The 24,348-nt window shown below is 42.3% G+C and overlaps 1 protein-coding gene across 6 annotated transcripts in view; it reads left to right on the top strand.

Annotated features, from left to right (window-relative positions):
* The window catches only part of slc12a7b (solute carrier family 12 member 7b), a 58,539-nt gene that overhangs the window by 5,400 nt on the left and 28,791 nt on the right, over positions 1-24,348 (top strand). For 4 of the 6 annotated variants that reach the window (XM_010885712.5, XM_010885711.5, XM_010885709.5 and 1 more), the window contains exon 2: positions 23,793-23,887. In XM_010885712.5, coding sequence (XP_010884014.2) covers positions 23,793-23,887 — 95 coding nt within the window. Of the gene's footprint in view, positions 1-2,989; positions 3,302-11,992; positions 12,172-23,792; positions 23,888-24,348 lie in introns of those variants that run through there. The other 2 variants (XM_010885710.5, XM_010885714.5) reach the window with 2 other exon arrangements.

Below are 24,348 nucleotides of genomic sequence, written 5' to 3'. Positions count from 1 at the left end.
GCGGTTGAAGTGTGTACTTTGGTGAGAGATGACTACCAGATACCAAGCAAGCGCTTAACCGGATTTCCTTCTGTCCCTAGAGGAAGTGACTGTTAATCAGTTAACCTGCATTAATATGATCCGGTTTCTTGTAATGTTGGGGAAAAAATGACAGCCGAGAAACTGCAAGGCCTTGGTTAACTTCAGTGTTCATGTTCACCCATTCGAGCCGGCCTTGCTGCCTGTTTAATACAACTTTGCCGTCACTGATTCCCAGTGATTAGACGCTTGGGACAAGAGGCCTCTTAGAGAACATCAGTGTCCAAGTCTGAGGTGGATGTGGGCAGATTATCTTCGCATTGTTAAAGGTAATTTCTGTAGTCATACACAAAAATCTAAATGTGAATATACTGTATTCTTTTTAAAAGGGCTTTTTACATTCTGGAAACGGATAGAGGCTTCATTCAAACTGCGAAAAGAGAGTGCAGCTTATGAAGGAAACCCTTCCTGTGACATTCACCTTGGACATCAGGAGGGCCAAACACCTCCCTCCCCACCTCCCTCCTCACCTCCCTTCTTCCCCACCTCCCTCCCTCTCTCCCCATCTTCCTCCTTCCCCCCCTCCCTCCCCACCTCCCTCCCCACCTCCCCCCTAGAATAGGCCAGATATTATGTCCTAGTAGCCAGAACTTTCTCTGTGTTGAACTCTTTCTGGGTTTGAGGCTGTTTATCTGCCTGCAGAGGGTGGAAAGGGCAGTCAAAGTACACAAATGATTCAACAGTAACACAATACATTGAAGTGCGAGTTCCCATGGCTTCACATACAGAAAGTCCTCAGACAGAGTCAGACTCACACAGTGTCAATATAAAAGCCAAGGCTCCAGAGGGGGAAAGTGTTGTCTGTCCTTCGCTGCATTACGTGTTTGTGTTTGGCAGTGCCATCTTCTCTGAACATCACAGGAGAGAGAAGCAGGAGGATCCCTGTTTTTCCCACAGATACCTAACATGCACTAAAACCCTTTGCTCTCTTTCTGATCATAAAATAAGTGCGGAAACTGCAAATTGCACATTAGAATATGTTCATCAGAATGTGTGTTAAATAGGGTTTGTTCCAATAAGGCCTGTTCCTTTGCCTAACATTACAAGTTGTGGAAAGTTGTTCTGGACCGTTCTGGCCCAGGTCAAGCACTGGTCGTGTGTCTCGGTATTGTCTGTTAGTCCTCTGTGTTAGTGTGTGTCTGTGTATTGTCTGTTAGTCCTCTTTGTGTTAGTGTGTGTCTGTGTATTGTCTGTTAGTCCTCTCTGTGTTAGTTTGTGTCTGTGTATTGTCTGTTAGTCCTCTGTGTTAGTGTGTGTCTGTGTATTGTCTGTTAGTCCTCTCTGTGTTAGTGTGTGTCTGTGTATTGTCTGTTAGTCCTCTCTGTGTTAGTGTGTGTCTGTGTATTGTCTGTTAGTCCTCTCTGTGTTAGTGTGTGTCTGTGTATTGTCTGTTAGTCCTCTTTGTGTTAGTGTGTGTCTGTGTATTGTCTGTTAGTCCTCTCTGTGTTAGTGTGTGTCTGTGTATTGTCTGTTAGTCCTCTCTGTGTTAGTTGTTTGTCTGTGTATTGTCTGTTAGTCCTCTCTGTGTTAGTGTGTGTCTGTGTATTGTCTGTTAGTCCTCTGTGTTAGTGTGTGTCTGTGTATTGTCTGTTAGTCCTCTGTGTTAGTGTGTGTCTGTGTATTGTCTGTTAGTCCTCTGTGTTAGTGTGTGTCTGTGTATTGTCTGTTAGTCCTCTCTGTGTTAGTGTGTGTCTGTGTATTGCCTGTTAGTCCTCTCTGTGTTAGTGTGTGTCTGTGTATTGCCTGTTAGTCCTCTCTGTGTTAGTTTGTGTCTGTGTATTGTCTGTTAGTCCTCTGTGTTAGTGTGTGTCTGTGTATTGTCTGTTAGTCCTCTCTGTGTTAGTGTGTGTCTGTGTATTGTCTGTTAGTCCTCTCTGTGTTAGTGTGTGTCTGTGTATTGTCTGTTAGTCCTCTCTGTGTTAGTGTGTGTCTGTGTATTGTCTGTTAGTCCTCTCTGTGTTTGTGTGTGTCTGTGTATTGTCTGTTAGTCCTCTTTGTGTTAGTGTGTGTCTGTGTATTGTCTGTTAGTCCTCTCTGTGTTAGTGTGTGTCTGTGTATTGTCTGTTAGTCCTCTCTGTGTTAGTTGTTTGTCTGTGTATTGTCTGTTAGTCCTCTCTGTGTTAGTGTGTGTCTGTGTATTGTCTGTTAGTCCTCTGTGTTAGTGTGTGTCTGTGTATTGTCTGTTAGTCCTCTGTGTTAGTGTGTGTCTGTGTATTGTCTGTTAGTCCTCTGTGTTAGTGTGTGTCTGTGTATTGTCTGTTAGTCCTCTGTGTTAGTGTGTGTCTGTGTATTGTCTGTTAGTCCTCTGTGTTAGTGTGTGTCTGTGTATTGTCTGTTAGTCCTCTGTGTTAGTGTGTGTCTGTGTATTGTCTGTTAGTCCTCTGTGTTAGTGTGTGTCTGTGTATTGTCTGTTAGTCCTCTCTGTGTTAGTGTGTGTCTGTGTATTGCCTGTTAGTCCTCTCTGTGTTAGTGTGTGTCTGTGTATTGCCTGTTAGTCCTCTCTGTGTTAGTGTGTGTCTGTGTATTGTCTGTTAGTCCTCTGTGTTAGTGTGTGTCTGTGTATTGTCTGTTAGTCCTCTCTGTGTTTGTGTGTGTCTGTGTATTGTCTGTTAGTCCTCTCTGTGTTTGTGTGTGTCTGTGTATTGTCTGTTAGTCCTCTCTGTGTTTGTGTGTGTCTGTGTATTGTCTGTTAGTCCTCTCTGTTAGTGTATTAGTTTCATATGACCAAGGAGTGGAATAATGTCACCCCACCCCCTCAGTGCTGTCTGTTTCCTATTCTCTGCGCTCATACAGACAGCAGTGTGTTTGTGAATGTTTCAAGCCGAGCCTGTCTCTAACGGGGCGAGGCGTTTCAGCTCTTCCTTATTTGGAGGGTTGTGGGCGGGGCTGTTCACATTGGATGACCGAGCAATAGGCGTGAAAACAGAGAACTTCGAACCAACGGCAGTAAACAAGCCAAGAAATACAGACAAAGGGAGAAAGAGGGTGGGAGAGAGAGAGAGAGAGAGACAGAGAGACAGAGAACTAAAACCGAAGAATGTTCTCGAAGCAGAACCTGAGAACAACCGGTAAGGAAAGGGACTAGCAGACCACTGAGAGGCACGTAGTGTGAACATGCCTACGAACTTCACAGTAGTCCCTGTGAGAGACGGCAGGAAGCCCCAGGAAGACGAGGATGACGACAATGTCTTCAGGGAGGAAGATGAAGATGCCCCCTTCCCAGGTGAGAAGGGGATCATTTGAAAATTTCTGCTGTCCGCACAACATACTCCCACTGACCCCGCGAGAGAGAGAAGAGTTTGTGGGATTGAGTCGTTGTTGCAAAGCTGCAGCCGGGCATGACTCTAGTCTCTTTTGGCAGTGTTTTGTCCTATCGGGTTACTAAGGAGTCTTGTCGTTAGCTGTGCTGTATCAGATGTGTGTCAGATGGACAAGGTTGTGTATTGTCAGGTCAACTGTCAGCAGATATCAGTGTCTCAACGTTGACGCCAAAAGGCAATGTTTGTCTTTGTCTCCCGTTCACCTGTGGATAAATGTCAGATAGTTACACACATTTTTGAGAGCTTCTTCAGTGAACTCCCTCCACCCACCCTCAGGGCTTAACACAGGCAGGGAGAGGGCCGGTGGTTCGGAGGACGGTTAAGACGTTTTCTAGAAATTGCAGAAGGTTTGTCTGAATATGGAAATGCGACACTTGAAAAGAAATGTAATGTGACACATTTTCCTTTTTCACACACTTGATTAGTCTGCTGACAGACTGGAATTTGACAGGTGTCTGGGTCACCACGAATTGGATACAAGCTCTTGTCCGGCTCACTGCCTGATGACTGCAGAATTGAGCAGTCTACCAAATGGGGCCAGCCCTATATTATACAGTACATCATGCTGTTTCATGTAGATCACCATCCCCATCTCCCCTGTGTTCTACACCAGAGACATGTCTTCATAAGAAGCCCTGTGGCGTAAGGCAAAGGAGTGCATCTTCCCTAATGAACTCCACACAGTCCCCCATTGTTTGATGAGCCATTGCTATTGTTTCTTTTCTTTCACGAGATGAGGGCCCACCAGGGTCCGCCTATTAATTTACACTGTGGCGCGCAATTATGGCAACCCACTGTGTGAGATTTTGTATACTTGGAAAATGAGTGTACGTCGGTTCTGGTCTGTTATGTGAGGTATTTGGGCCTTCTGACATTATTTACAGGGATGCCAACATGACTGTCAGCACGAGAGGGGGGGAGTCAGACGGTAATCAATGCTATTGATTGGTCCAGTTGTTGACTGTTGTTGGTTCTCCGTGGGGGGAGTTGAGAGGCCGCCCCTCTACTGAGATGTACAGCACTGCCTCATTCCTGTCAACACTAAACTGGCTAGATCCTAAAGACAAACCGTAGGGACATTTCAGACAATCATGACCTCTGGCCTCATTCTTGTTCCAATGCTTACTGTTCCCATCAGGGGTCATGGAGACGTAACATCTGTCTGTATGTCTGCTGTTACTCTCCACCACTCCCTCCCTCTGTCTTTAGGACTATTTAAAACTGGAACGCAAAGCAAAACCTGACATCTGTGTCAAATTATTTCTGAGCTCAACAAAATAGAAGGAGCAAACATTGAATAACAGAGTAGGAGTAAACCATTTCAGATGCAGTATGCACTTAAGCATCTCACTTAAAGTTTTACGAAGCTAAAGCCATCCTCCTTGTACTGTACTGCGTTAGCCAGCCAAACTAAACAACCGGTCTACTTCCACTGACCTTGGCTGGGAAAAAACCTAGCCCTTTGCTATAAACAGGCATTTTCAGAATAATAAATGGTTGTTGACCTTTTGAAAACTGATTTGGACAACATTTTCCTTTCGTGCCCTGTGGTTTGATACACAATTAAAACTGAATTAAAGCTGAGCTGAATTTAGCTACCCTTGAATAAAAAACTGTGGCTTTCTTCATGTTCCTACCAATGGAATTTACTTTGACCAAAATGATGTTTGCAGATAGCATTTTTGCTCTGAACAAAACTGTCCAATTGGTTGAAGGCAGTGTTGGATTGTAACTCGCTTTTGCCATGCTTGTATATGGCTTAGACTTGGATTGGCTATAACAGTACAGGACAGAGTGTATTTAGCTATCTGTGAACCACTCTGTACCAGACAAACTGTACATTGTCAAGGTAGCTGCCGGTGTTTGCTGTCTCTGTTTGCAAGCCCCTCGGTGTCTCTGTCTCTCACTGCCACAGGGAGGTGGTGTGATTCCTGTTTACTCAGGCCTGAGTAATGGTATTGTACCTCTCGCTCTTGTCTGTTGCTGTAATGCCTTTGTTAATCCACTTAGTATTAGTTCTTTTGTTATTGTGCAGGCACCATTACTGGATGATAACAGATGGCATCCAATAGCACTCAATTCTAGATCATAATCACAATATTTTCAGGTTGTTTTGCAGTCAGTGCTACACTGAGTTATACAGTGTAATCCGACTACAGTGGTTACTTTTTCAAAACAGCAAAACCAGATTTTGTAGCATTCCTCTTTTCTGACATTCCATAGCCTAACTTTCACTTGTCTAGACGACTGGTCCAGATATGGATTCAGCTTGATCAAATGGATCGATTTTTGTTATTTTTTGTCAACCTGGGAAATCATCCAGTACAGGATTTTATTATTATAATTCTGTGCTAGTTGTTATCTGCTGATCAAGGGTTGACTTCTGAGCCTATTGCAACAAATTGCTAGCCAAAACATAGAAACCTGTAGAATCTACACACACTGCAGTCTCAGGATGTCCCTGACCCTTTACACAGAGTTATCTGAACAGCGTTGCCTAACTGCTTGTTTTCTGTACTGTGTACAGAGGTCAGGTCTCTCCCAGGGCCCCTACTAGGTATGGTCAGTAGAAGGTCTGTTGAGCTGATCTCAGTACAGCCCAGAGACAGTGTAGACCAAACGAATTAGTCATCCAACCCCAATTTATTTCCCAACAGACACACACATCTTTAGAATTCCTGTGGGTCCTAGGGACATTTTAATATGTTTTAAGTCAGAGCAAATATGAAAGGAGGTATTCACAAGAGGTATTCGCTGGTTCGGCACAGGGCAGTGGATGTGCTGTGGAGTAAGCTGTTTGAGTGAGCGTGTATGAATAAAGACACACACACACACACAAGCAAGCAGGACTCCGCAGGTCCAGTCCCAGGTCATTGTGACTATTCTCGTTGCCACCTGCTTTCGAACCGAGTCGGTTGCTAGGCTCTGCACCACCCTGGGTTGAGAGAAACATCATAGTTGGTCGGGCCGTAACGGCACATGCGTACGTGGTACATTCTTAGCAAATTTGTGGTATGGGAGGTTTGTAAAAGTGGCTTGAGCATATTCAATGTCCACTGCTAGGAACGCACTAGTTGCTGTAATGTGGTTTGATATGAATGTGTGTAGTGATAAGTTGGTAAAATAATTAAACTGATTATTCAACACCTCGGGATGACCCAGGCACATGAACCCACCCCCACAATGCCCCTCTTCTAGGTCCTTACTGAGAGGAGTAAGAATTTCAATTCAGTCTTTTACCAAATATCCTAAAAACATTCTTAACGTTTTTATTTTAAATCAGAGGATAAAGGGGAGGGGCCTATTGCTTTCATCGTTCAATTGGTTTTGAGACGGGAACACGGGGAGTTAATATCCAATTGAGGATCTTTTCAGGGAAGGCATTTTTTGCTAGATTCTAAATGTTTCTGTAGAGCTTTTTGAAGGTACGCTCCGTAGGTAATGGCAGTATGTAATTGCTGAGAAACATTTTAATTGGCCAACATATTTGGACATTATAACATCTGCACAGCTGTGGACAGTTGTATCGCTGCAGGAGAAGGAAAAGTTCTATCAACAGTGTCACTAATACTAGGACCTCCCCACCTTTAATGCAGACCCACCAGGCATCAAACTGTTTCAGAAATGTTTCTGTCAGGCTGGCAGTACAGGTCAATCACAACCAAAATCCTGTTACCTCAGACAGTCCTGTTAGTCTCTGAGGAACCTGTTCCACAAAGACTAATAGGTCTCTGCCCCTGCCCCCCACCTCATGCTCACCACTTATTGAATGTATCTTAACATTTTATAAATACATGTAAAATGTGTGTAACAGAAACACTGCCCATCTCTGGGCGTTTGACCTGCAATGTGGCACGACTGATAAGCCCCCACCCCCTTATGTGCCTCTTTTGGGCTGGTGGACAACTGTCATATCACATGTGATTTTCCTTTCTGTTTCCTCAGGAAATCCCCTAAAATGAACCTGCCCTGAGCAGAAAACATTCAGTAGCATGTGTTTGTCTTAATGTGATAACAGTGAAATCATGTGCCATAAAGTCCGGTAGCAATGTTTATCCTTTCATGACAGATGTCATGACAGGTTATTATGGTACGTTGGCTCGTATTAACTGTCTTAATGATTCATCTTTATGATGTTTGCATTATAGACAACATCTACATTTCCATGGGTCTGAACAGAAATGGACGGCCTATGAAACCATTGGGCATTATACAAATGTATGAACGTTGTTCCATTATTACATTACATTACTCCATTATGTTACTGAGAATAGTGTGTGTGTGTGTGTGTGTGTGTGTGTGTGCGTGTGTATGTGTGTGTGTGTTTTTCAGTCATACATTTCTTCTTGAGTCAAGTTCGGAAGCCTAAGTATATGCCTCTTTATCTTTGACTAGTCAACAGTGTGGCTGGGAACTATGGATTGAACTCGTCAGTTGTCAAACAAAGAAAGAGACCGATGTAAGTTTCAAGTTGAATCAACTAAAATACTAGCATAAAATTTCAAGTTTCAAGTTGAATCAACTAAAATACTAGCATAAAATTTCAAGTAAAAATACTAGCATAAAATCTGAGCTAAATGTAAAGTTGCAAAACTGTGACCTCTGCAAAAAAATAAAAATGTACTACTGGTTTACAGAACTGCTTTAAGGAAGTGGTTTTTTTGGGTTGTGACTACAGTGTCTCAAGAGGGACAAACAACAGTAACAACATAGTTTTCTCCTTTTCCAAAGAAAGAATATGCTGGCACAGTTTTGAGTTTGACTGGCAAAGTTCTCATACAAGCAAACAAAGTGTTGTCAGCGTGCGTTTTAAGTGGCTGTCACACGACTAGAGTCAGGCTGGCCCAAAGGTTAGTATAATTAGTGACGAATGTTGTGTGACCTTCTTGCCTGGGCAATGTTCAGACATCGTGTCCTGGAAGAAAAACAGCAAACAATTGGCAGAAGGGTACAAAGAAAGAGAGAAGAAAGAAAAACAGAAAGATAAAGAGATCCTGCAGAACGTCTGCCGGCATATATCCAAACATGGACCCAGCCATCAACAACAACTCTGCTTTCTTTCTGGTCCCTCCGTTCTCCTCTGTGTTGGTTACTGGGTGTGGTTACATGCATTTCTGGCTCATTTCTCTTGTGACTTTTACACCCCACAAGACCCATCACTATGCATTTTAATGATAACTGCACAGACCGTTGAATCTGTCCCTCTCTTGATTGTACAATTTATATCAACATTTAACATATGACATAATTAAATTAAAATCAATTTGTCAAACTGATACATTTATTCAAATATTTTGCCCCATACGATTTTTGGTGGCAAAACATATTTTGGAGTTCATCACAGGAAACATCCCACTGACACCCGCTGACACAAAAACACACACACGCACGTGCACGCACGTGCACGCACGCACACACACTGCTCTATACACCACACTGGTCTTAGAGACACACTGCTGCCATTCCTCTGGAAATGGTACGGTTGATTATTGCGTTTTGAGGCTGGGGAAAACGGAAAACTGTTTAAGTGTTTTAGGGCAACAACGTAGTGGCTTTTACATCCATTCAGCCAGCTAATGATTTCCACTGAATGTGGCCAGTAAATGATGTGGAAGCTTGTTTGTTGCTTTAACAAGCTCATATCTGTTATAGAGTAATGGTAATGAGTGGTCCAACACAGTCCTGCTACATCCTGTCCATTGCGTCAGTTGGTAAGTGTTAAGGTGGTCAGCCTGCAGCTTGTTCCCGTGCATTTTATTGTTTGGCCACTTCGATAATCATGCATTCTGGCATTTATGAAGTTGGAAAAACCCTGGTTTGCACTTGGGCACACGAAATCCCCAGTGACTGCTTTGGCGTCTATGAGGTAGGCTTGGGTGCTTATTGGAGGAGCAAACTTTGCGGGGAAATTATCATTATGTTTTATTGTAATGGGGCTTTTCATCAGTATGATACAAAGGGGGATGTATTGTTAAGGTGTGTATAACATCTAAAACCTTATAGCGACACCCACTGGAGAAGGCTGGACTTGCTTCTCCAATCTTCCCACTCTCATCTCTGTTACAGTCTGTTGAGTGAATTTTATGCTCATGCAATAAGGCCCGAGCGAGTATGATTTAAGGTCCTTATTCCAGTGCAGTTCTTAGGCACATTGCAACATGTGTGGATACTGCCCTTAACTGTGGAAAATTGGCTTTATACAACAAACTCTGGAGGTTACTTATCGCTGTTATGAATATACCCATTATCGACTCTAGTTCAACAGTATATCTGTTATTTCTTTCGTGCCCGTGGTTGACCAATCAGCATTCAGAGTTTGAACAACCTAATTTATTATCCACTGTAACTATGTGTCAGTTTTCCTCCTGTAGCCAGTCTTCCAGTTAATGTCAAGATGTTACTTAAAATCTGGAAGTGAGGAACAATTTCATCATGTGATGGTGGTGATTCAATATTTCTCAACCAGTTCACTTGTGTTTCGTATTTATTCTCCAATCTCTGTGGAAGGAACAACTACACACCTGAGTCACGCCATTCATTAATTCATTCTTTAATAGATGTCAGATGATTTTCCCCCAATTTATTGCGGTCTTATTTTAACCCAAATAAACAACACTTAGAAGCCTGTTGTAAGCAAGAAATAGTTAGGCCTATTGTTTCTTTTGGGAAAATTATGTTTAAGAATTTACACAGTTTTATTCCTGTGTTTAGGTCAACTTTGGCTATGACTTGACTAAAGATAACATCTGTTGTGCTGTTCATATAACATATGACTTTCATTTACAAATCAATCAGTTCTTATGCAATGCATATAAACTATTATATTAATTTGAATAAATAAATTACATTTTCACTACAATAGTAGAATATTATTTAATGAAGAAGTTAGTCAGTGCCAAGCCATGATGTGAGTACTTATTCAACAAGCTGAATAATAAAATGCAGGAATAATAATGATCTGCCACCCTTTTGACAAAGTAGTAATTCGTTTTAAACCAAAAAACCTTAAAGGGGCAATATTTTAGATTTTTACTATACTACTTGTATAAAACCAGCAAAAATTAACAATGGACATCTGCAGGTAATGTTTCAAATAATATTTTCTACAAAAGTGATCAGAGTGACTCAACATATTCCCCATTTAATTTTCTCTCCGGTCCGTCTATCAGTTTACAGTGACTTGTAATCTCCTTATACTTGCTTTAGACACTTGCAGTACTATCCCTCCAACCCTGAACCAACCTGGAATGACTTGTGCTATACCGGTCTCGTTGGGTAAGGGAAGGCCAGGAGGAGACAAGGAGTCGTGTTATTGTTCAGAGGCAGGATTATACAGTGTCCCTCAAAAATCATTACAAATGTAGAACAGAATGACATGTCATTGCGTCATTTGTAATCCAGCAATATGAGAGAATTGGTCTGGGGTCTGAATACTTTTACAAGCCATTGTCTATGTATAAACAGTGAGTATGAAAAGGCTGAGTTTACACACAGTAACCCAAATACATACACACATGTGTGTGTGTATATTTACATACTGTGTACACACACAATGCAGTCAGTGTGCAATGTGAGGCTACAAAGAGTCGTTCCCCTACCTTTGTTAGACCACCATAGGCCATGGCCTTTCCCTACCAAATGACTGGGTGCTTGGCAGTGTGTTTTATATAAAGAACAGGATTTGGCTAATCTAGTTAAGTGATTTACTGCCTCCTAGTTCACATGGTCTTTGAGAGGTGATTCATAGGCAGTGGAAATGAGCATTGGAGTAGCCAGTCTTTCTCCTCTACCTCGATGTGGGTACAAAGCTTGCCAAGCCAGTCCACCACGATGGCACCAGGTTGGCACGACCACACAGTGCTGGCAGCTCCTCTGTTGAACGTGGGACTCAGTAGTCAGGAGCTCTACAGGGAACCATTTCTGATTCTAAATTGGACCTATGTTTTTGGACCTATAAATCAATGACATTTATTCCTTAGTAATGTATCATATAAATACTCTTGAGCATAGTTGTATCCAGTCAGTATCCAAACATAATAATGATCTCCCAGGGGTAGAATTAGGCTAACCTCACTGGGGCTTTCTGATGAGGATACAACTAAAGTGTCTCACTCCGACGCGTGAGGTGAAATTCCGCTAAACGTACAGTCTAGGGACCAAGTTGGCTGAAGTCAAGGATTAGTAGAAGAATTCCACCGGCTGTCTTTGTGCCCTGTCGCCGGCATCTTTCTGGAGTTTCATCGTCAGGAATATCGGCATTAATCGGTGTTTTCTGATGTAATGTCACGCAGAGCCAGTGGCTGACTGGTCTGGGGAAGCAGCTGTGAGTTTCTCTCTCCTCATCTGCCTCGTCCTCTCTCTTCCCGTCGCTTTCTACCACTCCCTGCCACCCTGTAGCCCGCCCCCACTCTCGCTGCTCCTCCCCTCTGAGAGAAGGGGAGGGAGAGAGGTGGTAATGATGAACAGGGATCAGGAAGTCGGGGTGGGTGGGGGGGGTTGTGATCCATGGCAGCTGCTGTCTCCATGGGCCTGTGTCACACACACACACACACACACACACACACACGCGCGCGCGCTGAGCTGATCCTCAGTCGCATAGCACTCAGCAGGGTTGCGTCCCTACCGTAGCTGCACATCGCCAGTAGCTCTCCTCTGCACCTGCGACCCCTCCAGAGCAACAGCATCTCCACAGGGACGGACCCCCCCCAGCTCCCCTCAGACCCTCTCCACACCAGCATGGAGCCTGGGGAAGGCTCGCTGTCGCGGCGGAGGGGTAAGTTCCCTGGCTACTCTTACCTGGAGTCGGACTAAACCCTGTTCCCCTTGACGGGTAATGTTGAGGTTGGTGTGTTGTCTATGACTGAAAGGGGTTAAAGGTTTGCGTGCTTTCGTCTATAGTAGACAAGGGCTTTCCAAACGGGATATTTTAAAAGTCCAGTGCAGTCAACAACGTTAATTTTTGATTCACATTATTGTGATGTCAAAACAACGCGCTACGATGGTGAGAATAATGAATCCCTTTTTGTTTAAGTAAAAAACAAGAAAAACTGCTGACATGTCAGCCTGTTTGAGTGGGGTGGTACTGTTGGCCAACCATATGATGTACCAAGGCTAACTTGATGAGAGCATTGGCGTTTCATCTGGTGGAGGTGGGTTTTAGTTTGCCCATTCACCAATCAGATCTGTGTTCAATAAATGCTACCATTTTCCTAAGGAGTCTTTTGTAAGTTGTATTATTTTTCCAAGAAGCTTGAAAAAGTATATGCTCATGCAGTGATGTATTTCACAAAAAGTAATGATCAAAGAATAGAACGAAAGGCTGTCGGGCTCTTTTAAAGAGTATTTGTTTATCTGTGATACCAAAAGTTATCTTTACTGGGCTTGAGTAGTAAGACGAGCTAAAGAGATTGAAGGGACTACTTTAGGACTCCCCTCTCCCTGTGGTACCGTGAGCCAGAGGCAACGTAATGGTGGATACGGCAGACGGCTTACAGAACAGAGGCCAGTGCCACTGAGGAGAGATTAGAGGTTATAAATAGTGTATGTAACCGTTTATTACCATAGAGACAGGCTTGGCTTCACCATTAGTGCACCACTGCTTGATGCTTTTAATGTACCTGTAGATTTAAGTAATTTTTGGCAATGCTCTTATCCAGAGTCACTAACATTTTCATATGAAATGTGCTTTTATATCATATCTTAGGTTATAATTTTCATACTGGCCGGTTGTTTTCCTTCTTCTTGTCCTCATAGGCCCTATCTCAAATCGACCCTACAACCTATGCCAGTAGCCCCCCCAACCCTTTTCAGTTACTGTACCCCCCAAAATGTTTTGCTCGGAGTACCCCTGAAGTACCCCCTCATGATAATGTCACTAGTAAGCTTATGGTGTCATGAGTATTATCAAGTACCCCCTGTTGATAGGCCAGGTACCCCCAGGGGTCCTAGTATCCCTGGTTGGGAACCACTGCCCTACACCCTATTCATCTTTCAGAGTTGACTGCCATGTTCGATCATTATGGTAATAGCTTCAAATTGCCTTCTGATAGGCTATTTACTACATACACCAATCCAGTCCTCTCTGATTTCCATAGATATGCGAGGTGTAGGGATTTAGGGTTTATTTTGGATTTTGGGCCCTACCCAAAGCAGGAATATTGGTTTTCAGAAGGCCACACACCAATAATAATGTTAATAAGTTTGAAACGGCATGTTAGGCATGTGTTCTAGGTGGCATGCTTGGGTTGGTATTGGAACGCTGCAGGACCTAGTTGATCCCAACCACATCCCCTTCACTGTTATTTAGTCCTCTGGCAGAAAGCGATAATGTCAAGGCTGTTGTGTTGTCTGGCCTGCTTGAAATCAGGCTCAGGAGGCGGTGAGGGACAAGCAACTGGCACAAGACGCTCTGCTGCCCTGCTCACACACATATTCATTCATCAACGTAGCCATGCCATCCTTCCTCCTCTTCTGCCTCATTACCTCTGTCTGACACCCATCTGTTGAAATGAGGACACCTTAACTACATATTTATCCTTGCCTCTATGAAATGAGACCTGATAACTGATGTACCAGCATCAAGTTCTCCTTGTAGGTGGAGGTGATCAAAATTGCTTTCACTGTCCCAGTAAGTTGTTTTTTGAATAGGTGTGTCCTGTTAGGGAAATTTGTTTCAGTCGACAACCATTTACCTCAGCTTTGGGTCTTGGGAATGTACTTTCAGATTAGGCTCTAGGTTTGCATTATTCCAGTTGCTTTGCTAAACTGATGCTACACCAACTCTCACATAGTTTTGGAGGATATTTCCTAGCCTGAGCTTTGTTACGGCCTCTTCAGTAAGCTTTGTGTTGCCATCATGAATCAGCAAGTTGTTTAAAATATACACAAACTTTCCCAGTGGTGCAAAATCATTTGTTGCAATATAGTAGTAAGGCCTTCAGGCTGTTGTTGTAAAATGTTCTTGAACATGTTTCAATTACAAACACTGTTGTAAGATTGGCCTGACTGAGGATATGGCATTTGGCCAATACAGCAAGATGCAACACGAAAACAGCCTTTAGCTGTTTCCCACAAACCACAAAAGGGCCTTATTGCTGTACTGTTATAATTTGATTTGTTATACCTGTGTTCCTATAAAATCCTGTTTAATTAGTGCAGGTTTCTGTTAGTTCCAGTGTTGATATTTTTTTTTTCTATCAATAACTTTTTAAATACCTTTTTAAATCTCTTCATACACCAAGTCACTTGGCTCTCACATCCCCTCATGGTCGGTCCTGTCATTGCTATTTAGATGACACTCAAAATGTTTGTCTCTCCCCCAAACTGATTGCAGCATGCATCTCATTCATCTCTCTGAATGTCAGATACCTCAAGCTCAACCATGACAAGACAGAGCTGTTCTTATTCCACACGAAGGCCTGTCTGCTCCAAGACATGTCCATCACCCTGTTGTTCTCTGATAACATCAAGGCAGTAACTCGCTGTTGCAGGTTCATTGCTCTACAACATTTGTTGAGTACCACCTTACCTCACACAGGAAGCAGCTCAGTTACCGATCCAGGAACATGTCCTTTCACATCTGGGTTACTAAAACTCGCCGTTGGTAGATCTCCCGGTAACTTATCCAGGTGGACGCGTCCTGTTCGAACTTCCTGTGTTTTCCAACGAGAGCTCCCCCACCCTAGGTTCAGGCAATTCTCTAACCCTACCCCCCTACCCATTGTCTTCATTCAGTCACTTCTGGGCTTTTGGTTGTCGCGCCAGATATATCCTAGCGCCCTAATGGCAGAACCTGATTCCATTTGACGCTTGGACGGGAGAGTCTCTGCCCACTTTCAGAAAACATCTGAAAGTCTACCTTTTCAACGAGTACCTTGAATCAATCTACAGGTGCCTTTGTGAACTAATTATTTGTATTGTCTTGTTTCCAGCACTGACTTTTTCCTGTAATTCATTCTTTAAGTCGGGTGCATTTATTACTACGGAGTTGTGTGGTTGTTCCTGTTTGCTTTAAAATTGTATGCATGAACTGTATGTCGCTCTGGATAAGAGCGTAAACTAAATGACTAAAATGTAAATGCTGTGCTCATTGCAGTTGTTATTGGGCTATAACAAAAATATTTACTGAAAATAATTCAAACTCCCCGATCTGTTATCCTGGATTAGAGTATGCATTAGAAGTAGTTCCGCTTTTCTTGGATGGATTGGGGTGTGCGTGGGCGGTTATGTGGCAGGTCAGCGTGTGTAGACACCCTGTTAACTGAATTTGAACAGCTTATCTCCTCTCATGATTTGTATCCTGTCTCCAGTCAAACTGACCCAAAAAACTGTTGCCACCCTAGGGAGGAATTTAGTCTTGCCTACACAGCATCAGTAAAATGTCTACATCACTAGTTAGTGGTGTGACTGGGCTTACCATTGTGTCTTTCATGGTCTACACACACGCACATACCCACATACACACATAGCATGTTCAGTTGTATGTAGGCTCCTGCATAACAGTGCTGAAGATGCTCAACCACTTAACCACATACTGATTGGTTGAATACATGGCCAGGCAAAGCTTTATTCGACCTCTAGGGTCATTTGACCTTTGTCCTGTCACGTGGGAGCATTCATATGTCGCCCCAGGCCAAGAGAACCCACTGTAAATAGAGCCGTGTGAGACCCTTTGTGAGCTGATCCGAATACAGCATGGCATGACTTTGTGTTATGTTTAGATTTTGGGAAGAATGTCGAGTATGCGGGTATTCTTCCTGGGTCGCCAGCCCTGGAAACACAAGACAGGGACACACGACAATCCCCACAGAGACAAACTACAGTCAGCCCATTCAATGGATATGGCAGACTTATTCCATCTGCAGCCCTTCAGACGTGTGTGTGTGTGTGTGTCTTTTTGTCTCCCAGTTTCTCTCCGTCTCTCTCTCTGGTCTTCTCACTCACTGGGATGCTTTGTCTGTGCCTCTTAGTCCCTCCAGCTAGTTCTCTCATTTCTGTTTATTTAATAAAACTTTTCTCCTGGGAGAAAGCGAAAAATGCTGCATACAAGACACAATAACAAAGAACACTAAATCAAGTTGGCTGCTTTATAATGGAATACACACATTGAATACGCACAGATAATACAGTACACAGGTGACTATAAATTAATATAACGCGTTGCTCAGTTTAAATGCCCATTGGCTCAAGACTAAAATCATCCAATGGTTGAAGTGGGAGGCCGTTGAGCAGCAGTCTACAGGGATAGAGGGTGAATAGGCATGTTGGTAGTGATGATGCCCTCCCAGAGCTGTTAACTAGGTCACCAACCTGGCCTTTGTAGGCTGGCCCATCTGAAACTGGATCGTGTCTCCTGGGACTTATCCACAAACAGCTCCCCTGATGTTGCTCCCTACCTCCTCCTGCTTCCCCCACCTACAGACCTCCCCCAGGCATACTTCACACCCGTTCATCACACACACACACACACACACACACTTCACATGTATCCTCCTTCTACTCCTCAGACACTGACCCTCCACAGCCATATCAACTTGTCTGGGAAGACACCCCAGTGAACCACTTCCTGCCCCAGACAGATTGCATGTATCCAGAAACACTGGTGTTATCAGTGCTTTGATCAGTTACATCGACTGTGTTTCCAACAGATTCTTTTTTTTTTCAGAGCAGGTCGGATTGTTCCACAGACCTATTAGTGGAGGTAACGAATTGGGCTCGATGTGTAAACGCTGCCAGCTAGACTCAGAGCAACGCTGCCTGGCCATCTCGGAGTAACGCTCCAGTCCCTTGCAATAAAATGGATTGGCTGGCTCGTCCTGAGTGTGTCAGAGATCAGTGGAAAGTGCTTTGTTGTGGTGAAGATGTGTTGATTCTCTGTGTGGGACTTAAAATCTTATCGCCTGCTGTGATGTCGGCTGGGCTGTTTCATGATTAGACATGATAGGCCATCATGGACTCTGCTGTGTCATTGCCATAGGTCATGGGTCAGATCGTGGTCCTTGGCTCTGACAAACTGAGACCGTAAAGGATTTTCAATCGACAGGTTATTATTTTGATAAAATGTTAAACTGGTTCAGTCATATAATGAATTGGCAAAGACCTGACCTGAACTCTATTCATGTATTTTCTAATATTAATTCATCTTAACATTTGATTATATGTACTGTTCTCTGACCAACAGTCCCCTAGATTATCATAGGTCATCTGCTTCTGGAGCCAAATATAGTTGTTGCTATCTCATCAATTCAGAATCAAGAGATCAGGGAATCTCACTAAATTGTCTTTGGTTTCATCACATTGTTCCTCTTGCTCGTGCTGTAAGTGTGAAATGACCACACTGAGACAGATTTAGACACAGCACACAGGCATTAACCCTCGGTTCAAAGAGGATTTGACGCGGTCAGGATTTAGCGTCATCACTGCCAGTGGTGACCCGAAGCCAGGCCTGTCTCTAAATGAAAGGAAGGCGTGGAGCTTCCGCCACACATTTACTCACATTCCCTATATATGTTGTCCTTTCCTCACAGACGGGATCTATTTACTGCCCATAATCTCTACTTCCTGCTCTTATTGAAAGGCCTGTATCACTCAAGGACATTCTGACTTTCTCTATGATTACTACAGGGCTTAGGCTGCAAGCCTCTTATTCCCAGCCGCTGGATAAAGCAGCAGAAGTTACTCTGATGATGGCACACAGCAGTCAGAGTTCATACTCCGTGGCCTGTGGTGGACCAGCTGTCGAAGCCACAGCCTCCGCTTGACTTGGCTTGGGTTTGGATCTAGCCCACTGCTCAGCAAAAACACTGTCTCTGCAAAATAAAAAGCAGACTATTGAGTTCTCACGCTAATTTTTATATTGAACAGCAACTAATATTTTTTGTGAAAATGTCGGCGATGGCATTTACCTTTCTAGTGAATAACTTGAAATACACAGTGCAAACAATATCTAAACATTCTGCTCACATCTGCAGAAATGGGATCAGAACTGCCATGGCCCTTTGTGTTTGTACTAGCCCTGACACCAGAATTTCCACATTATGCAGCTAATCAGTGGAATTACAATCAGCCTGAAGGGTCAATTTATGTGTTTTGTGAGCACAGTTCAGAGAGGTCTGACTTGTAACAGGACATCTTTTTTACATCCACATTTCTGAAAAGGACCACTTAGGTATTTAGTGTGAAATGTATGAGGCCCCTGGCTTACAGGCTGGTTAAACCTTAAATATCTGGGTTGTCCAGGGTTGTCCCTGCAGGCCTCTGATATCTTAACCCCCTACGCTAGAGTGTGTGGTACTCTGCCCTGCTTTCCAGAATGCTAGGTAAAAGGCCAGATCGGCTCACACTTTGGTGTCAGAATGTTCTCCCAGCAGCTCGTTGGGTGGAATGTCGTTGTGAAATGTGGCAGGACACATAAAACTGCCACCTCTCACGTTCCTTTATTCCATTTGCTAACAAGTTCAAAGTCATATTAGTAGCTGATCTTCTGAAAACAAGCATTTGCTAGTTATGTGTGCGTAGCTTACACTTTGAGTAGATTTTGGAAAATGCAGCCCTTACAATTAGTATGGTATCATGTAACCTTTATTTACACAGAGTCAGTCTGATAACTTGGTCTGTTTTCCAGATGACCTGAGCCATGTTAAAATGTACAAATATGTAATAAAATACAAAGCTGTGTAATAAACAGCATCTAGAGGTTTTAGCACTGAGGCTGACTGTAAGCATGCAAATGCATGAGCAGGAGATGAGACTGCAGTGTACAATACTGTTGTCATCAGCATAGAAATGAAAATCGAGTTACAGATATCAAGTACATTCAAAGTGAACAACATAGGACACAAAATTTAACCATGGGGAACTCCTTCATGAACTGCTAACAAATTTAATTCAATCCTGTCCGTTACAATGGCCTGGCTTCCAGTCACTTAGGTAATTCTGAAACCATAACAGGTGTCCACAGCCATGCCCAGCCAGGTCAATATCTTCATTAAAATGAAACAATCAGCTATATCAAAAGTCTTTGATTGGTGAATAAGTGCCAGACAATAACGTTTTTCATGCAGTGCTTTTGCAATGTAATTTACAATCAATATAGTAGCAGTAATAGTACTGTGCACAGGTCTAAATACAGTGGGGAGAACAAATATTTGATACACTGCCGATTTTGTAGGTTTTCCTACTTACAAAGCATGTAGAGGTCTGTAATCATAGGTGCACTTCAACTGTGAGAGACGGAATCTAAAACCAAAATCCAGAAAATCACATTATGATTTTTAAATAAATAATTTGTGTTTTATTGCATGACATAAGTATTTGATCACCTACCAACCAGTAAGAATTCCGGCTCTCACAGACCTGTTAGTTTTTCTTTAAGAAGCCCTCCTGTTATCCACTCATTACCTGTATTAACTACACCTGTTTGAACTCGTTACCTGTATAAAAGACACCTGTCCACACACTCAATCAAACAGACTCTAACCTCTCCACAATGGCCAAGACCAGAGGGCTGTGTAAGAACATCAGGGATAAGATTGTAGACCTGCGCAAGGCTGGGATGGGCTACAGGACAATAGGCAAGCAGCTTGGTGAGAAGGCAACAACTGTTGGCGCAATTATTAGAAAATGGAAGAAGTTCAAGATGATGGTCAATCTCCCTTGGTCTGGGGCTCCATGCACCTAGTGGGGCATCAATGATCATGAGGAAGGTTAGGGATCAGCCCAGAACTACATGGCAGGACCTGGTCAATGACCTGAAGAGAGCTGGGGCCACAGTCTCAAAGAAAACCATTAGTAACACACTATGCCGTCATGGAGCTTTTTGGTCTAAACTCCACTCGCCATGTTTGGAGGAAGAAGAAGGATGAGTACAACCCCAAGAACACCATCCCAACCGTGAAGCATGGACGTGGAAACATCATTCTTTGGGGATGTTTTTCTGCAAATGGGACAGGACGACTGCACCGTATTGAGGGGAGGATGGATGGGGCCATGTATCGCGAGATCTTGGCCAACAACCTCCTTCCCTCAGTAAGAGCATTGAAGATGGGTCGTGGCTGGGTCTTCCAGCATGACAACACACAGCCAGGGCAACTAAGGAGTGGCTCCGTAAGAAGCATCTCAAGGACCTGGATTTACCTCGCCAGTCTCCTGACCTGAACCCAATAGAAAATCTTTGGAGGGAGCTGAAAGTCTGTATTACCCAGCGACAGCCCCGAAACCTGAAGGATCTGGAGGTCTGTATGGAGGAGTGGACCAAAATCCCTGCTGCAGTGTGTGCAAACCTGGTCAAGAACTACAGGAAACATATGATCTCTGTAATTGCAAACAAAGGTTTCTGTACCAAATATTAAGTTCTGCTTTTCTGATGTATCAAATACTTATGTCATGCAATAAAATGCTAATTCATTATTTAAAAATCATACAGTGTGATTTTCTGGATTTTTGTTTTAGATTCCGTCACTCACAGTTGAAGAGTACCTATAATAAAAAATTCTACATACTTTGTAAGTGGGAACCTGCAAAATCGGCAGTGTATTAAATACTTGTTCTCCCCACTGTATATAGCTCTGGTAAAAATTAAGAGAACACTGCACCTTTTACTTTCCTTCACAAAAAAATTGGAAGGTTTTAAGAGAACACTGAACCTTTTACTTTCCTTCGCAAAAAAAGGAAGGTTTTGAGCAAGGAACAGAAGGGTTAAAATTAAGAGACCACTGCAAATTGAACTTAATTTCATTCTTTTAAAATTATGTTCAAGTTTATTATTTTATTTAAAGTGAGTATAAAAAGTCTACACACCCCTGTTAAAATGCCAGGTTTTTGTGATGTAAAAGAATGAGACAAAGATAAATCATGTCAGAAATGTTTTCCACTTTTAATTTAACCTATATTGTGAACAGTTCAATTGAAAAACAAACTGAAATCTTCAATGGGGAAAAATGAAAAATAAAAACCTTACAATAACCTGATTGCATAAGTGTGCACACCCTCTTATAACTGTGGATGTGGCTGTGTTCAGATTTAACCAATCACATTCAAACTCATGTTAAATAGAAATCATTACACACCTGCCATCATTTAAAGTGACTCTGATTAATCATAAATAAAGTTCAGCTGTTCTAGTAGGATTTTCTTAGTTGCATCTCAGTGCAAATGCCATGGTCCACAGAGAGCTTCCAAAGCATCAGAGGGATCTAATTGTTGAAAGATATCAGTCAGGAGAAGGGAACAAAATAATTTCCATAGCATTAGATATACCATGGAACACAGTGAAGACAGTCATCATGAAGTGGAGAAAATATGGCACAACAGAGATATTACCAAGAACTGGCCATCCCTCCAAAATGTATGAAAAGACTAGAAGAAAACTGGTCAGGGAGGCTTCCAAGAGGCATACAGCAACAATAAAAGGAACTGCAGGAATTTCTGGCAAGTACTGATTGTGTGCTACATGTGACAACAATCTCCCATATTCTTCATATGAATGGGCATCTGTTAGAAAGCTGAAGATGACGTTCACCTTTCAGCACGACCGCGTCCAAAAGCACACATACAAATCCACAAAAGCATGGCTTCACCAGAAGAAGATTAATGTTTTGGAATGGTCCAGCCAGAGCCCAGACCTGAATCCAATTGAACATATGTGGGGCGATCTGAAGTGGGCTGTGCACAGGAGATGTCCTCGCAATCTGACAGATTTGGAGTGCTTTTGCAAAGAAGAGTGGGCAAATATTGCCACATCAAAATGTGCCATGCTAATAGACTCCTACTCTGTAATAAAATCTGTAATAAAATCAAAAGGTGCTTCAACAAAGTATTAGTTTAAGGGTGTGCAAACTTATGCTACCAGGTTTTTTTATTTTTTTATTTTCCTCAAAGATTTCAGTTTCTTTTTCAATTGAATTGTTCACATCATAGGTTACATTAAAGGTGGAAATAGTTCTGACATGATTTATCTTTGTCTCATTCTTATAAATCACAAGAACCTGGCATTTGAACAAGGGTGTGTAGACTTTTTATATCCACTTTATTAATTTTATTCAAAATGGCGTTGAAAGCTTGAAAAGACCACAATTATGTATATTACAAAGACTGCAGAATTTTTGCTAGGCAAGACCATTTAGAGAGAGGACAATCATTTTTAAGATCACTATTACCCCCCCCCCCCCCTTATGTAGAGGCAGCACATGGTCGGGTTTCCATGCTTTTGGTATAACTACAGAAATGTATGTTTGATAAAAAATATACTGTACATTACAGCTCCTTAGTGTTGATAGCTAGCAAATTGTTTAGGACATATTTTACAGTGAATGGAGTCAGAAAAACTTTGATTATTAACATCTGAGTGGGCCTTACGCAAATTAAATGCTTGTTTATAATTTCTCTTTTTTGTTTAGTTATTACTAAATGAAAAAGCCTGCTGCAATAAATTGATGATTTTAGGTATCAAATCTTGCATTTTTACCAGTAGTGAGCCCACAGTCCAAAAGGATCTATTTTGGCAATGAGGACCAGTTTTCTCCGTCATTTGTCCAGATCCCGTTACGATCAAAAACATACTTATAAGGCTCTAACAGTTGTATAAAAGTCTGTCAATCAGTCAATCAGCCAATGCCATAGTTAGAATCATATATATAATGAGTGAACCGGGGGTTGGATCTGTTCTTCACCCTAACCATTTTAAATGGAGTGTGCCTGTCTGCAGTGGAAGTGACAAGAGTAGTAAAATGCTCTAAAGCTAGCTCGGCTTATGGGATAGTAAAAATGCAGTCACATTTACTCATAACCTTGAGTAAATTACCTCTCATTTATACCACAAATGTATATTGTTTAGTCTTCATGCTTCGTCTAGCTCTGTTGTTTTTCCTCTGATGCTGGTATCCGCCAGACAAACTGGAAATAAGGGCCAGAGCTGGTGAAATAGAAATTGTCTCCACTTGCCCCTGCCTCCTATTGTGGCATAGGTCTTTTACTGAAATGTCTATTTTTAGTCCTCCACCGGGTGTAATCAATGAGTTGCTTTTTGAAAACTGTAATTACAAGTGCTTTTTAAGCAACTCAGCCATGAAGAAAATGTGTGTTTTTGTGGTTCCTCAGATGCTGTAATTGCTCGATCACTAAATCATTTTCACCAGATTGTAGACATCAGTCACGAGCATGGTTCTCAGTGTTTAAGTATAGAAAGTCTTTAGTGCTGAGCAGAAGCTCACTGAAATGTTTGTCATTTTGTTGTTTTTCAAATAACTGGTTCCTTTTAGCTTTTCCCTAAATATTTATTTTCCCTAAAAATAGCTTTTCCCGATGCACCTCTAGTTAATGTACAGTTAAATCAGGCACTATACTATCCTTCAGTGGTTGTCTTGGAGGTTTGTTTTCTAAAATCTTCTGTTTCCCCAGGTGATGGCATGCCAAAGGAAAACAGTCCGTTCATCAACAACACAGACCATGACAAAGGGAGTCTATACGATGGGAAGAACCTGGCTCTCTTTGAGGTATCTGTCATAACACCACTCCCTTGACTTACAGCACCGGAAAAAATTAAGAGACCAGCGCACCTTTTTCTTTCCTTTCCAAAAAAGTTGAAAAGGAAGGTTGAGTGAGGAACAGTAAGTGTTCAATTTGCAGTGGTCTCTTAATTTTAACCCTTCTGTTCTTCACACAAAACCTTCCTTTTCTACTTTTTTTGGAAAGGAAAGAAAAAGGTGCGGTGTTTAACATCTCTTAATGTTTAACATCTGAGTGGTCCTACGCAAATGAAATGCTTGTTTTTAATTTCTCTTTTTTGTTTAGTTATTACTAAATAAAAAAGCCTGCTGCAATAAATTGATGATTTTAGGCATCAACTCTTGCATTTTTACCAGTAGTGAGCCCACAGTCCTAAATTATCTTTTTTGGCAATGAGGACCTGTTTTTCAGGGTTTTTACAGTTCTCTGTCATTTGTCCAGATCCCGT

This window comes from Esox lucius, chromosome 21 (genome assembly GCF_011004845.1).
Source record: "Esox lucius isolate fEsoLuc1 chromosome 21, fEsoLuc1.pri, whole genome shotgun sequence".
Classification (NCBI taxonomy): domain Eukaryota; kingdom Metazoa; phylum Chordata; class Actinopteri; order Esociformes; family Esocidae; genus Esox; species Esox lucius.
The sequence above is the reverse complement of the archived record's forward strand: the minus strand, read 5'-3'. Positions and strand labels throughout refer to the sequence as shown.